This window comes from Aedes aegypti, chromosome 2, assembly GCF_002204515.2.
Source record: "Aedes aegypti strain LVP_AGWG chromosome 2, AaegL5.0 Primary Assembly, whole genome shotgun sequence".
Lineage (NCBI taxonomy): Eukaryota > Metazoa > Arthropoda > Insecta > Diptera > Culicidae > Aedes > Aedes aegypti.
The window spans coordinates 327,809,809-327,824,689 of record NC_035108.1 but is presented as its reverse complement, the minus strand read 5'-3'; the positions used below and the strand labels follow the sequence as shown (position 1 = coordinate 327,824,689).

The window sequence follows — 14,881 nt, the reverse complement described above, 5'->3', positions numbered from 1 at the left end:
AAAACATAGAAAAATCAAGCCCGAAAATTGTTCAATACATTATTTCAAATGTTTCAGAATTTCATGAACACTCGAAAGTAAGAAATCAATGGCTTCATCTTCCATAACAATTCTCAAATTTCTTATCTCAATTCGTCTTTAGTCGAAATTACATTATGCACTTCGGATTTTATGACGGCAATAGCTATTGAATACAATTTTTATTACTCACGCATCCGAATCCACTCCAAACCGGTATCGTAAAATCAGTTCCGTGCAGTGATTGTCCTACAGGTGTATCCCGTCCAAATCACCATGCTCCAAGATTCACGGATTAGATTGGGAAGCGCGTACGGCTACTTCCAGATAAGAGACTTCACTTTGTGGTCGTATAAATACGCTAGTTACTTCGGGAACAATCGAAGTATTGCGCATTCAAGATGTGGTACCCAACGACAGTAGCCCTTAGCATGGTGGTAGCCTTCGCGGCTGCAGCCATAGAAAGTAATCCAGCGAGGCCGGTTCTGTTCGGAAGTCAGAAGACAGCGCCTCCTCGGGGACCACCTTCCGATAGTATCGTCGACAACGAAAACTACACGGAATGGCGTGTGTTCGATCAACTTCAAAGTCACTCGAACGCCCACAGCGTGGACATGTTCCCAATGCGATACGTTAGCAATTCGAAGTTCTACCGACCAGGTGGCCCCATTTTCCTGTTTGTTGGAGGACCTTGGGAGTTGGAGCAGCATTTTGTCGAACAGGGGCATTTTGTAGACTTGGCTGAGGAGAACAACGCCTTTGTTGTAGCCAATGAGATGCGTTATTACGGAGAGAGCTTACCTGTGCCGTGAGTATCACATAAACTGTGTTGTGGAAACTTAAAATAATTTGTAATTATGTTTATTTAACAGGAATGCATCTCGCGGAAACTTGCGTTTACTCCACATTGTGCAAGCATGTACGGATATTGCCAGGCTCATCGTGCACATAAGATACGAAGTGTTGAGAGATCCTAACGCAAGAGTGATCGTGGCTGGTGTGGGTTTCTCCGGCTCACTTGCACACTGGACACGACTGCGTTATCCTCACCTGATTCATGGAGTTTGGGCGTCCGGTGCGATGTTGCAAGCAAACGAAAATTACAGAGAGTTTGCCGAAGAGGTTGGGGAGTATATTCGTCGATACGGTGGCAATGATTGCTACGGTGCACTCTGGAGAGGTTTCCGTACGGCCGAGAATTTGATCGATGCAGGACAGTCGCAAACTGTTGATACATTGTTCAAGGTATGCACTCCGATCAACGGTACTAATCCACTGGACGTTGAAGCATTTTTCTACGGTATTTTCAACGAAGTCGTTACAAATACTTTGCGTCCCAATCTCAGACAGAACATAAGAAACATGTGTGATACGTTGACTCATGAAGATCACGATAGTAGCCTAACAGGGTTGGCCAGCTGGATAACTGGTCAGTTCCCAGAAGCAGAGTGCCTTGCAATGGACTTGGAAAGTATCGTACAGCTGTTCCAGGAAACCGATTGGCAGCACGATGTGCACAAATCTGGCGAACGACAATGGTTTTACCAACGTTGTACCGAACTGGGATGGCCTCTGACGGCAGACTCGATGAATCAACCGTTCGGTGTCCGAATCTCCGCTAATCTTTTCCAACAGCTTTGTCAGCGAGTTTTCGATGGCTGGCTCACTTCGGACGTTTTCCGGTCACTTGTTCGACAGACAAATACATTGTATGGAGGAAACCGACCGGAAATGAGGTTCGTGTTTTACACTCATGGTTCGCTCGATCCGTGGAGGTTCACCGGTGTGACTACGGTGCTCTACAACAACAACTACGTCAATGTCATTCGAGGTGCTATCCATGGAGAAGATTTGGCCTCCATTTCGGATCTGGACTGGGCTGACTTGAGGCGCAGCAAGGAGGAGGTGGGTGAAACCATTCGTCGCTGGTTGGAGAGGAGAGTTTGAAGAGGCTTACAATTGCAATTGGAGGATTTTCATAGCCACGTCCTCCATGTACACTTTTGTTAACACAAAATATTACAAATTTAAATGGAAAGTAGACTTCGGTCAGACTCTTCATCCCCCTAATCATTCAACGTAGTTTATGAATATTCCTTTGAATTCTTGATTGTATCACAAAAGTTGTGCAGTATTCATAGCAGTTAATTTCGTATATATTTAACTTCTATTTAAAATTTTACGATTTCAAAAGTTTGAAATAAACGTTCCCTGCAAATCTACAACAATATACAGAGTTTTCTTTTTCCAATTTCCTATTTGTTGTTTACCCCTGTACAAGCAGCATAAATTTTTTACAACACAAAATATTTAAATCGCGATAAATTTTTCGTTTTTTCGATATTTTTGCGCAATTTTTCACAAGATCTACTTTTCAATTTTTTGTCGCTTTTGATCTTTGGTCGTCTGGATATGAGAATATTCCCACGTAAAAACCCTCAGGCTATAGATTTGATTTTTAAAACATTACATTGATGTGAGTCTGTTGCGAAAAAATGAAGCAAATTAGTGCAACCGTTTTTTGAGAAATAAGCATATTGAGGACCTCAGCAAGTTGTCGGGGAGCTTTAATTACACCGCACCTGCTGATGCCTCCAACACTGCACATTCACCTTACACTTTCACTTTAATCATAGTTATTATTGAGCTTCTCGACAAATTTTAGCATTTCTCGATTTCACCTAGCCATCACTCAGTTGTGCGCTAGGGTATGGTGTTAATAGTTGAACATATATTTTATCGATTTTAGTACCGATATTTCGTCGATGTATTATAAACTTTTCAAAAGCAATAGTTTCAATTTTCATTGCAAATTTCATACAACTTCGAGAATTTTTAAATTATGTATTGCCAATAATAATTAAAAACGTCCAAAGACAACAATAGGACAGAAACCTCATAATCAAAAAAACGGTTGTAGGACATTTCCCAGAAAATCGAACCCCAGAACGACATTCCCAAGAAGGACGTTACCCAGAAGACCATTCCCCAGAATGGGACATTCCCCAGAATATGTATACACTTTTGAAAGGACGAAACATTTTTTTCGAAAATATCGCATGTAGTCTGCCAAAGTAGACTATTCTTCCTCTTGAAATGCTCTGAGAACAACATTTGATGCCAACGCCTTTGTAGAACAAATTTAATTGATTATAGAAGCCTTCTAAGGCGCCGTCCACAAATTACGAAATGCTCTAAGGGGGAGGGGGAGTAGGCTCAAGCGTTACGGCTCATACAAAAATTTGAAAATTTTCATACAAAAAAGCGTTAAGGCTCCCTCCGGGGGTCGAGGGGGTCAACAATTTTAAATTTTAGCGTTACGTAATAAATGGATGCTGGCTATGGCATTTGTTGGTCGAGGTAAATCTTCTATGGGGCCATCTATAAACCATTTGGCCATCTATGGGGGGAAGGGTTTGGCCAAAAATCATTGCCCATACAAATTTTAAACAGTTTTAATGGACAAAACACCACAAAGTGGAAAAGAAGTGGCATTGAAAGTCCACAATAAATGACCGCGTGGTTCACAGACCGATTCAACCAAAATCATAAGGGGAAAAAGCTGTTTAACAAATTTACTACTATTTGTCATAAATTGCTCTTACATAGGTCATACTCTGTTTTATGAGCAAAATTGGCCCAATCTGTGGGAAAAATTAAACATTTTATTGTTTACATAGTTATTCTTCCTTCTTTCAAAATTGGCTGTTCCTTCTCATAGTATTTTCAAAGGGTAGCTTGTACTAAAGTAATACTCTTTCTATGCACAAAATAAATTGATGGCATTTGTTTGTTTACTTTCACAGCATATTTTCCCTTCTTTTGAACATTGGATGTTCTTCCAAGGTTCATTGTCTTCGTAATTATGTGGAATAATGAAACACTATTGCACTAGAGAATCTTCCTTCTCTTTGATAATTTTCTTTTACAGCAAAACTCAATAGCTACAAAATATCGTAGTTTGAGTGCCCATATTGGTCAGACTACGAAAACTAACTGTGAAAATTTGAGCGGCATCCATCAACTCTAAGAAGGGGCTAAACTTGCACGAAGTTTGTATGGAGAATATCGTCCAAACATATGGGGAAATGATTCTTATTATATTTCCAACCAGTGGCGCTTTATTTGACGAATTGGTTTAATTATTGATTTGAAGATCTTCCAATCAATAAATAAAATACTGCAACGGAAGTCCTTTCGTAAAATAGTAGTTTACGGAACAAGTTGCAGAATGATGATTTTTACAACACGAGTCGGAAATTTATCCTACGAGGCTTGCCGAGTAGGATAATTACGACGAGTGCTGTAAAAATCGAGTTCTGCAACGAGTTATGCACAACATTGTTTTGTAATTTCGTAGAAGACTACTTGAGGGTATCAGAAATCATATCGGAATGCATTTACCATTATTTTACAATTTCTGAAAAATTGTTATGTAATGATTCATTAGGTAACTCAAAACAGTTGCGTAATGAGAAAGCGTTGCATGATGAATCATTACACCATTGATTTCAGTTACGTAATGACTATTACCGCACTGCACAATTCAGTGCAGGAAAGTAGGCCTTTTCATGATGAAAAGCAGCCTATAACGATAAGAAATTGCAATTCTTTTTTGCGATTTCTCATCGCAATAGGCGGTTTTCCAGCACGTCAGTCGGTCAAGAAACGGCCTACTTTACTGCACTAAATAATGCAGTATGGTAAAAGTCCTTACGCAACTGACATCAGTTCTACGGAGTTGCAAGAAATGTTGTACGCAACACTTTGCAGAACTCGATTTTTACAGCACTCGTTGTAATTATACAACTTGGCAAGCCTAGTTGGACAAATGAACAACGCGTGCTGTAAAAATCATCATTCTGCAATTTGTTGCATAAAGTACTGTTAACTTTTCGCTACGATTGTACACCGCTGATGCTGTGTACGAAAAGCAAGGTTTTTCCAGCAGTACAAAATCAGGTTTTGGAAAATTTAACGATCATTAACACACGTTCCATAATTTTATCCGACTGCATTCACACAACACGCATGACATTTAACGTTCGTGGAAGGTAACGAGCCGCGAAAGAAAAAAAAAAGCAGACACATACCACCCACTAGATGGCGCCGATCACTGTGTATCACCATATGTAACATTCGCTAACGCATTCTCATTCTGATCAAGAAACAGAGGCGAATATTTTCCATTTTCTGTGCTATGATTATAATTAAGTGTTATAAGGTTGCGTTACCAGAAAAAAGAAAGTTGTTACCAATTTTATGCAAAACACAAATCACCCGAATGACTCGATACCGTTGTTGTCTGTGAGAGTTGCTGCTCTCTCGTCTCGTACCAAACAAGAGAGTGAATATTAACATTCGTATGGCTCTCCGATTGCGATGTGCCCTGAACTGTTATGGTTCACGAAACTTTACACTCGCTGGATCGGCTTATTCGGATCAAAATCCAAACACCATACAAAACACAAAAGCACGACCTGGTAAAGTGTCGCTAATAAATAATAATAATAACACAGACAAACAGACGTAACAGTTAGAAAAAATATCAATTTAAAACATAGTCACGGGAACATCAACGCCCAATGCTAAAAATACTTAATTTGGCCAATCGCGAACTAGGTGGCGGTAGTAAGCAAACGTCAAACTCGAACAAAAGTGATGCGAGCGACACGGGTGGCCCGTCGCCCAACTACCAAATATTAGAATTGGGCGCTATTCTGCTGTGCGAAGAAAATAATTTGAGTGTTACATCTGTTTGTCTGTGATAATAATGATAATAATAACAACAGCGTGATCACTGTAGTATTTAAGATGGACATTGATAGAATTCCGGAGAAATCGTGTTTTCGGCGAAATTGATAAAATGTACATAACTCGAGAAAGTATACTATTGAAATTGTAGCTTTAATTGTTTATTAGCTACTCATAAACTTTTCTACTATCGATAGTTTAACTATTTGAAAACTATTTGTGAAAGAAAAAAAAAACATTATTTCATGCAAAACAACACACTTCATTGATTACGCCTGTGTTTTTGTCTATCGATGTGATTGACGAATCTGAAAACAAAATCAAAACATGGCCATGGGCGTAGTCAGAATTTCCATCAGAAGGGGGCAAGCGACCAAAAAAGTTTATTCACGAATTTCACGCAAACCGATTATTAAATACAACTTGCGCACCCTTTTTGCATGAAACATTAGAATATGAATTTCTCCAAGCATCTCGCAAGTATTCCTCTAATGAATCCGACTGAAAATCGCTCTGGAAAATGTTTGTTACCATTTAGGTAGTTTACCCTATATGGCCTAACGAAGCAAGGAGAGTGAGTGGTAGGGTAACTCACTATACTACTGTTCGCAATGAACGATATGAGCAATAGTTGTATTTTAGCACATTACGAACCAAACTTATTGTTTGTGATGTCCAATAGTAGCCATAAGCATAAATCCAATAAGAATTTCACAATACCGTATTATATGTAGTTAATTATATATTTTCTCAAGACTCTGAATGGATTCAATCAATGAATAGGAGGCTTCTAGTACTCTGCAATTAAACGGTCGTTTTGAAGAACAGGAAACGAATTTTGTATAACACTTACATTTATACACCACATACAAAATACATTGAAACTGGATATAAGATTTGGGTATAGTAGTGGGTGTATGAAGGGGTCTAGAGTGGGTTCATGGAGATCAAAAAGCTAGGAAGCAATTCTTTATCAAACGTGAGCTCAAGCAGTCAACATCTCAAAATCCTAAAGTTATCCCTCAGTTATCCCTAACAAGTGATAAGTTCGGTTAAGCTTAAAAATAAGCTAAGGCATCTTCCAAGTTCTGCACTTGTTATCAAGAAGATTCAGGTAACCAACCATACAACAGTGAAATCTCCCACATGGCCCCTCTAAGACCCTCTGCCCCTACAACAGGACCCATTTGGTTTGTGCCACGTTTTGGCCTAACCACTAAGCCCCAGCGCGGAAATCAACCGTAGGCTACTCTCATTGTCCACATCACGGACAACAGTGTTCCGCTAAAATATTCACCGGGAGCCATCATCAAGTTCTGCGTGCTAGTTCCTGAAGAGGAGATTCATCGCCTTGTGCCCCAAGAGAACCACATGGTTGTGCCCTCCCCCGTCGACGGTACCCTAACAGCATTGCCCGTTCATCCCATCAGTTCCAGTCAAGGCCGGCCCAACGTAACACACTCCCACACACATACACCCAACACAGCGTGAGTAGAATAAACGTTAAAAAGTGAAAAGACCGTGTTAAGTGATTTTGCGACCTGATCAGCTTTCCCCAGTACCCCCTATTGTCAATTAGCCGACCCCGAGAAAAGAGGCGGGTGTAGCCCACCCCAGACAGCTTCCGTGGCTTAGACCAGAAGCTAGGGGATAGCGTGTGATCGTGCCCCTCTGGCCACGCCACTCAGTCCAGGGATTGTTCAGGAGTAACAATTGGCGCCCATCTTAAAACGACAATACTGATCAGAGCGCAAAAGCATAGTAAAGCAGAGTGATTCCAGGGATCAAGGTTAGGGTTAACTCAAATTGCTTTGTTTGGTGCCATAGAAGGTGAATTATCAACGTGGTTAATGCAATACATGCTACCTCACCACATTCTTGTGATTCTAGCGTTGCTTACTAGTGCGCGTACCCTCTCAAAAGAGAAGATTTATCGTTAATGGTCAACTAAATATCGGGAGTAGTTCGATACGATAGATTACGGTTTAGTTTTATTTTTATTTTTAAATGGGTCTTGATTCTTCCATAATATCGAAACACATTTGTATTTTGTACTAAAAGTAATCTTAGTTTATTAGTTTATTTTTCATTTGAATTCTAGTGCAATATTTATTTAAAATGGATTTGCAAAGTATGTATAAGAACATAGATGTATCCCACCTTTCGGTGGATGAAGTAGAGCATGAGTTGCTGATACGGAATATTCTATTTGATTTGGACGAGCATGAGAGTAAAAAGAGAAGAAAGTTAAAAGATCGCATGCGCGATGAACGTGAGAAAGACTCTGTTGTTCACTCAGTGACTTGGAGAGATGCAATTGAGGAGATGTCGATCATCAACTCGAAGCTCTTGATTATTGAGGGATTGCTAGCCAATCCTAAGTGTGATGTACGGCAGAGAGAAAAACTGAGAACCCGCCTAATCCACTACAGAGTAAGAATTTTTTCGCTTTTTCGTGCACCACAGGCTCGTAAACATCAGGGCGAGGTAACGCAGTTAGGTAGGAAAGTGTCAGACATAGTTGATAAATACTTTCCCAACTGTGCTTCTGTTGCTGGCGAGAGCCACAAAGCACCAGAAAAGCTTGAGCAGGATTTGAGTCTCGCGATTGAAGATGTGCGTAGCGAGTTAGAAATGTTGAACGAAACCGCTTGCGGAAAAGATCTTAGGGTGACAGAAGAAGAGGCAAGCGGTGGAGTAATGCCCACATTGGAAACTAAGCGTATGATTATGGAAAAATCAGTACAGAGGTCGAAAGAAATTTTAGATAGGTTGTCAGATTATGAGAAAGGGAAGGAGGAAAATTTGGGAGATTTGGTTAAACACTTCAAGGATTTCGTGATTGCTACGACAAAACAAGAGGAAGATAGGAGGAAAAGGGAAATAGAGGTAGAAGAAAAACGAATGAAACAGGCTGCAGACGGCATAGAGAGAAAGAAAAGATTGGAAAAGCTGTTGGTAGATTTAAATGAGAAAATTAGAATTGAGCCGACAGTGATTCCCAAGCAGGAAAGCGATTTTAATCGAGTGCGAAAGGAACGAGAAATATCGGACAAGAATAAGGTAGATTTTAGAACAAAACAGGGATTGCTAAAATCTGACTCAGATGATCAGTTTGAAACTCCGTCTGGCAGTGCCGACGAACGGCCCCAGCTCAAATCCAAATTTAGAAAAAGCAACAGAGAGGGACGGGTTTCACCATCTCGTAAGTTCAGAAAACCATCAAGGAAAATGAGTGACTCATCAGAGTTCTCAGACAAATCATTCGAGAGTTCTTTGTCCTTTCGGTTCAGCCAAACCAGCTCTGCAGATTCAGAAGAATCTCGGAGAATTCAGGGCCAAGTCAGAGAGTTTAGGCATAGAGCTAGGAGAGAACCTCAGAGACCCTTGAAACGCATCCCGATATCGGAATGGAGAATAAAATATGAGGGAAAGGACGGGGGTAGAAAATTGGCAGAATTTTTAAAAGAAGTGAAGATGAGACGAAGGGCAGAGAGCATCTCCGATCGGGAGCTCTTTAGGGGGGCGATTCATCTCTTTGTGGGCAGAGCCAAAGACTGGTTCATTGAGGGCATGGAAAATCGAGATTTCAGGAACTGGAATGAACTGAAGTCCGAATTAAAACGAGAGTTCCTTCCGCCAGATCTCGACTTTCAGCTCGAGATACAGGCAACAAATCGTCGGCAAGCTCGTGGAGAGAAATTTGTTGACTATCTCCACGACATGTTGAAAATTTTTCAGTCAATGACTCGCCCATTGCCAGAAAGAAGAAGATTTGAGATAATTTGGAGGAATATGCGATTTGATTACAAAAACGCCATGACTGGTGCTGGAATCAGATCCATTTCCAAATTGAAAAGATATGGTAGAATTGTCGACGAAAATAATTGGAGCATGTTCCAAAAATCGCTCGACAATACCAATAAGCTTCGATCTAGTCAGTTGAATGAAATTTCAACTGGCAGTAAACCAAAGATGACCAAACAAAAAAATAAGACAAAACCAACAGAACAAAATCCCAAACAGGAGAAACAGGTAGAAGGAAGGAGCCATGCTAAACCGTCGGAACCGCCACAGGCCATGGAGGGTACTTCACAAGGCACATTGCGTGAGTTGGCTAGCCAATATAAGCGCCCACCAATCGGCATGTGCTACAATTGCCGACAAAGGGGACATCACTACCCTGAATGTGAAGAACCCAAGAGAAAGTTTTGTCGAATTTGTGGCTTTCTAGACGTTCTCACAAAAACTTGTCCGGCTTGTCCAAAAAACTCAGAGAGTTCAGCTTAAGGGAGGAAGCTGAAATCTACTCTCCACAAACTCCCACATTCAGCGATTTAAAAGAACATGGGTTCGAATCCATGGATGATGATGATTACGAATCTGATTCCATTGACGAACTACTAATCCACCTAGAAGGAGATGCACGTCCCTTTGTAGAAGTTGAAATTCTCAACAAAAAGTTAGTTGGACTGTTGGATAGTGGTGCCCAAAGGACGATTCTTGGCAAGGGATCTGAATACCTAATTAAAAATCTGAGACTGAAAGTATTTCAGACATCAACCACAGCGAAAACAGCTTCTGGAACTCCCATCAAAATCCAAGGCTATGTGAACTTGCCAATTACGTTTAATGGAGAAACTCATATTGTCACTGCTCTAATTGCACCCGAAGTTAGACACAGACTGATTTTGGGATACGAGGATTTTTGGCGAGTCTTCAATCTTGAACCAACTGTTCAAAATCGGAGAATGAGTTACGAGGAGAACTCTCTTGATAGCGATATCGAAGTTGACGAAATAAGTGAGGATTCTTTATCCCCAGAGCAGTTGGATAAGTTGGAGGAGGTGAAGGGAATGTTCAAGGGTGCAGTGGAAGGGGAAAAGCTCAATATCACTCACATGATATCTCACAAAATAGAAATAAAGGAGGAATACAATAACTCTCCTCCTGTAAGAATCAACCCGTACCCTACGTCGCCAGAGCTCCAGTCTAAAATTAACAGGGAATTAGATAAAATGTTGGCACAACAGGTAATAGAACGTAGTAGGAGTGACTGGTCGCTAAGCACAGTGCCAGTTTTGAAGCCAACAGGCGAAGTGCGCTTGTGCTTAGATGCACGACGATTGAATGATCGGACTAAGCGTGATGCTTACCCTCTACCTCACCAGGACCGTATACTTAGCAGATTGGGACCATGTAGATATTTGACAACGATCGACCTATCTAAGGCTTTCCTGCAAATACCACTTGATCCCAATTCGCGCAGGTATACGGCCTTCTCGGTGTTGGGTAGAGGGCTTTTTCAATTTACCCGACTGCCCTTCGGGCTTGTTAACAGCCCTGCAACACTCGCTAGACTGATGGATGAAGTGTTGGGTTTCGGTGAGTTAGAGCCCAATGTATTCGTCTATCTCGACGACATTGTCGTCGTGAGTAATACATTTGACGCTCACGTCGAAAGCCTTCGGGAAGTTGCGAAACGACTACGAAATGCGAACCTCTCTATTAACCTAGACAAATCCAGGTTTTGTGTCAAGGAACTCCCCTACCTTGGATACATTATCTCACGAGAGGGATTGAGTCCCAATCCCGAGAGAGTAGAGGCCATTATAAATTACGAGCGACCTAAATCTATTCGGTCATTACGACGTTTTTTAGGCATGGCCAATTATTATAGGAGATTTATTTCCAATTTTAGTGAGCTGACTGCACCACTCACCAATCTCCTACGAAATAAACCAAAATCAATCAAGTGGTCAGACGTAGCAGAACAGGCATTTAATAACATCAAAGAACGTTTGATTTCTGCCCCAGTTTTGTCGAACCCCAATTTCAACATGCCATTTGTCATTCAAACGGATGCTTCCGATAGTGCAATTGCAGCTATCCTCACTCAAGAACATGAGGATGGTGAACGGGTGGTAGCATACTTCTCTCAGAAGTTATCACCCGCTCAACAAAGCTATGCAGCGTCTGAGAAGGAAGGCCTGGCCGTCCTCTCAGCAATAGACAAATTTAGACCATACATTGAGGGTACTCATTTTATCGTCGTCACAGATGCCTCAGCATTAACCCACATAATGCATGGGAAATGGAGATCATCCTCGAGATTATGTCGTTGGAGTATTGATCTGCAAGGCTTCGACATGGAGATTCGACACAGGCGTGGGAGAGACAATGTGATTCCAGATGCACTCTCTCGTGCAGTTGAGCTTGTTGATGTGGATCCTAATACTCAAAAAGACACATGGTACCTCTCAACTCTAAATGCTGTGCGAGAGTCTCCAGACGATCACCCAGATTATCGCATAGACAACGATAAGTTGTATAAGTACGTTCCCAACAAAACTGACACTCTTGACTACAAATACGAGTGGAAGCAATGTATCCCCGAATCCAATCGAGAGAGATTGATGCGCGAGGAACATGAACGAAATCTTCATATCGGATATGAGAAGTTGGTGGAAAGAATGAGGCAAAAACTTTATTGGCCAAGAATGGCTACCACCGTTCGTAAGTTCGTAGAGCGGTGTTCGATTTGTAAGGAGTGCAAACCTTCGGCCACTTCCCAACACCCAGAGATGGGTAAGCAAAGGCTCACCTCCAAACCATTCCAAATTGTTGCTTTGGACTTTATACAGTCGTTGCCACGAAGTCGTGCAGGAAACTGTCATCTTTTTGTTATGCTAGACATGTATTCAAAATGGACGATTTTGGTACCCATGAGAAAAATTTCCACTGATCTAGTCATTAAAACATTGGAAGAGCTATGGTTTCGCCGCTATTCCGTACCAGAAATACTAATTAGCGATAATGCGAGCACCTTCGTAAGCAAGAAATTCAAGGAATTTCTCGATCGCTACAGGGTTGTCCACTGGACCAATGCCAGACACCACAGTCAGGCCAACCCTGTAGAACGGCTAAATAGAAGCATCGAAACATGCATTCGAACATATGTGCGCTCAGACCAGAGAACATGGGATACGAAGATCTCAGATGTCGAATTCACTATAAATAACACCATTCATTCGTCCACAGGGTTTTCCCCTTACAGAATACTTTTCGGTCATGAAATAGTAGCTAGTGGCGACGATCATCGTTTAGATGTAGTAACTAGCGAACTCTCAAAGACCGAGAGATTGGAGAAAAAACTGAATATTGACAAAACCATCCAAGAAATGGTAGTCAAAAATTTGCAGAAAGCTCATGAGAAAAGCGCAAAAAGTTACAATTTTCGGTTTCGACAACCTGCTCCAACTTACAGCATAGGTCAGAAAGTCTACCGACGAAGTTTTACCCAATCGTCAGCGGGAGACTCATTCAATGCGAAATTGGGGCCGGTATATATTCCATGCACCATTGTGTCCAAAAGAGGGACCAATTCTTATGAGCTAATGGACGAAGCAGGAAAGAACTTAGGTGTTTTCTCCGCTTCGGATTTGAAACCTGGTGTTCCAAACGATTAGAATATAGTTTGTAGTTGGTAATATGTTTGAATATTTATAGTATCATAGTAGAATGTATGTCTAGTTAGTCTTCGTCAAAGTCAAAGTCTGAGTCAAGGTCAAAGTTCTAGTCTTCGTGAAACTGATGGAGTCAAATGTATTGTCCTGTATTTGTACTGGTTCGTAGTCACTCATCATAATAGGTAGTAGCGTTCCTGTTTTAGTAATAATAGCACTTTTGAGGATATGACCGATTCAAGAACACAAGACTAATAAGTGGAAAAATCCCAAAGATGCATAGCAGACCTTTTGAAACGTTTCTTCTGCGTTATTACTGAGCATGATCGTCCAACAATCCAATAAGATATCCTCAGCGTTGTCCAGTAGATTTCAAATGATCACTGTGTCGATAGTTCGTATATTTTCAATATTAAGCGCGTTTCTACACCAGCTACTTACCATGTCATGCCACATTTGAAGACTAACTTCGTCAGATGGAATTCACATTAGATTATCAAAGAGAAGGATTGATTCTCCCTCTGAACATTGAGAGTGTTTAGATAGCTGGGAGAGATTATAGACCTATTTAAAGCAGATTCGAGTATGCGGTCGTTTAATAGTCTTTCATTTGTGAAATGAAATGAATTATTTGGTTGATCAATGCATAAATATTCCCTATTGCGAAAAATTCCGGAAGCATACAAAGTTGCGTCTCAAACCTGGGTGGCACTAGATATATGAGAATACGGATTTAATAAATTAATATCAAAATTATTAATTTATTTGGAGGGAGTATGGGGTAGTGTTACCATTTAGGTAGTTTACCCTATATGGCCTAACGAAGCAAGGAGAGTGAGTGGTAGGGTAACTCACTATACTACTGTTCGCAATGAACGATATGAGCAATAGTTGTATTTTAGCACATTACGAACCAAACTTATTGTTTGTGATGTCCAATAGTAGCCATAAGCATAAATCCAATAAGAATTTCACAATACCGTATTATATGTAGTTAATTATATATTTTCTCAAGACTCTGAATGGATTCAATCAATGAATAGGAGGCTTCTAGTACTCTGCAATTAAACGGTCGTTTTGAAGAACAGGAAACGAATTTTGTATAACACTTACATTTATACACCACATACAAAATACATTGAAACTGGATATAAGATTTGGGTATAGTAGTGGGTGTATGAAGGGGTCTAGAGTGGGTTCATGGAGATCAAAAAGCTAGGAAGCAATTCTTTATCAAACGTGAGCTCAAGCAGTCAACATCTCAAAATCCTAAAGTTATCCCTCAGTTATCCCTAACAAGTGATAAGTTCGGTTAAGCTTAAAAATAAGCTAAGGCATCTTCCAAGTTCTGCACTTGTTATCAAGAAGATTCAGGTAACCAACCATACAACAGTGAAATCTCCCACATGGCCCCTCTAAGACCCTCTGCCCCTACAACAGGACCCATTTGGTTTGTGCCACGTTTTGGCCTAACCACTAAGCCCCAGCGCGGAAATCAACCGTAGGCTACTCTCATTGTCCACATCACGGACAACAGTGTTCCGCTAAAATATTCACCGGGAGCCATCATCAAGTTCTGCGTGCTAGTTCCTGAAGAGGAGATTCATCGCCTTGTGCCCCAAGAGAACCACATGGTTGTGCCC

At 40.9% G+C, this 14,881-nt stretch overlaps 1 protein-coding gene across 1 annotated transcript; it reads left to right on the top strand.

Moving 5' to 3' along the window:
• The first annotated feature begins 414 nt into the window (after positions 1 to 414).
• Positions 415 to 2,006, top strand: LOC5576645 (thymus-specific serine protease). Its single transcript, XM_001662749.2, has 2 exons — positions 415 to 826; positions 891 to 2,006. The coding sequence occupies exons 1-2, from the start codon at positions 420 to 422 to the stop codon at positions 1,963 to 1,965; spliced, it is 1,482 nt and encodes a 493-aa protein (XP_001662799.2). The 5' UTR covers positions 415 to 419; the 3' UTR covers positions 1,966 to 2,006.
• Positions 2,007 to 14,881: the final 12,875 nt, after the last annotated feature.

Excerpts from the sequence above, each read along its gene's own strand:
- LOC5576645 (XM_001662749.2), top strand. The coding sequence starts at position 420 with ATGTGGTACCCAACGACAGTAGCCCTTAGCATGGTGGTAGCCTTCGCG. Across the intron at positions 827-890 it reads GGAGAGAGCTTACCTGTGCC|GAATGCATCTCGCGGAAACT; the intron begins GTGAGTATCACA and ends TTTATTTAACAG.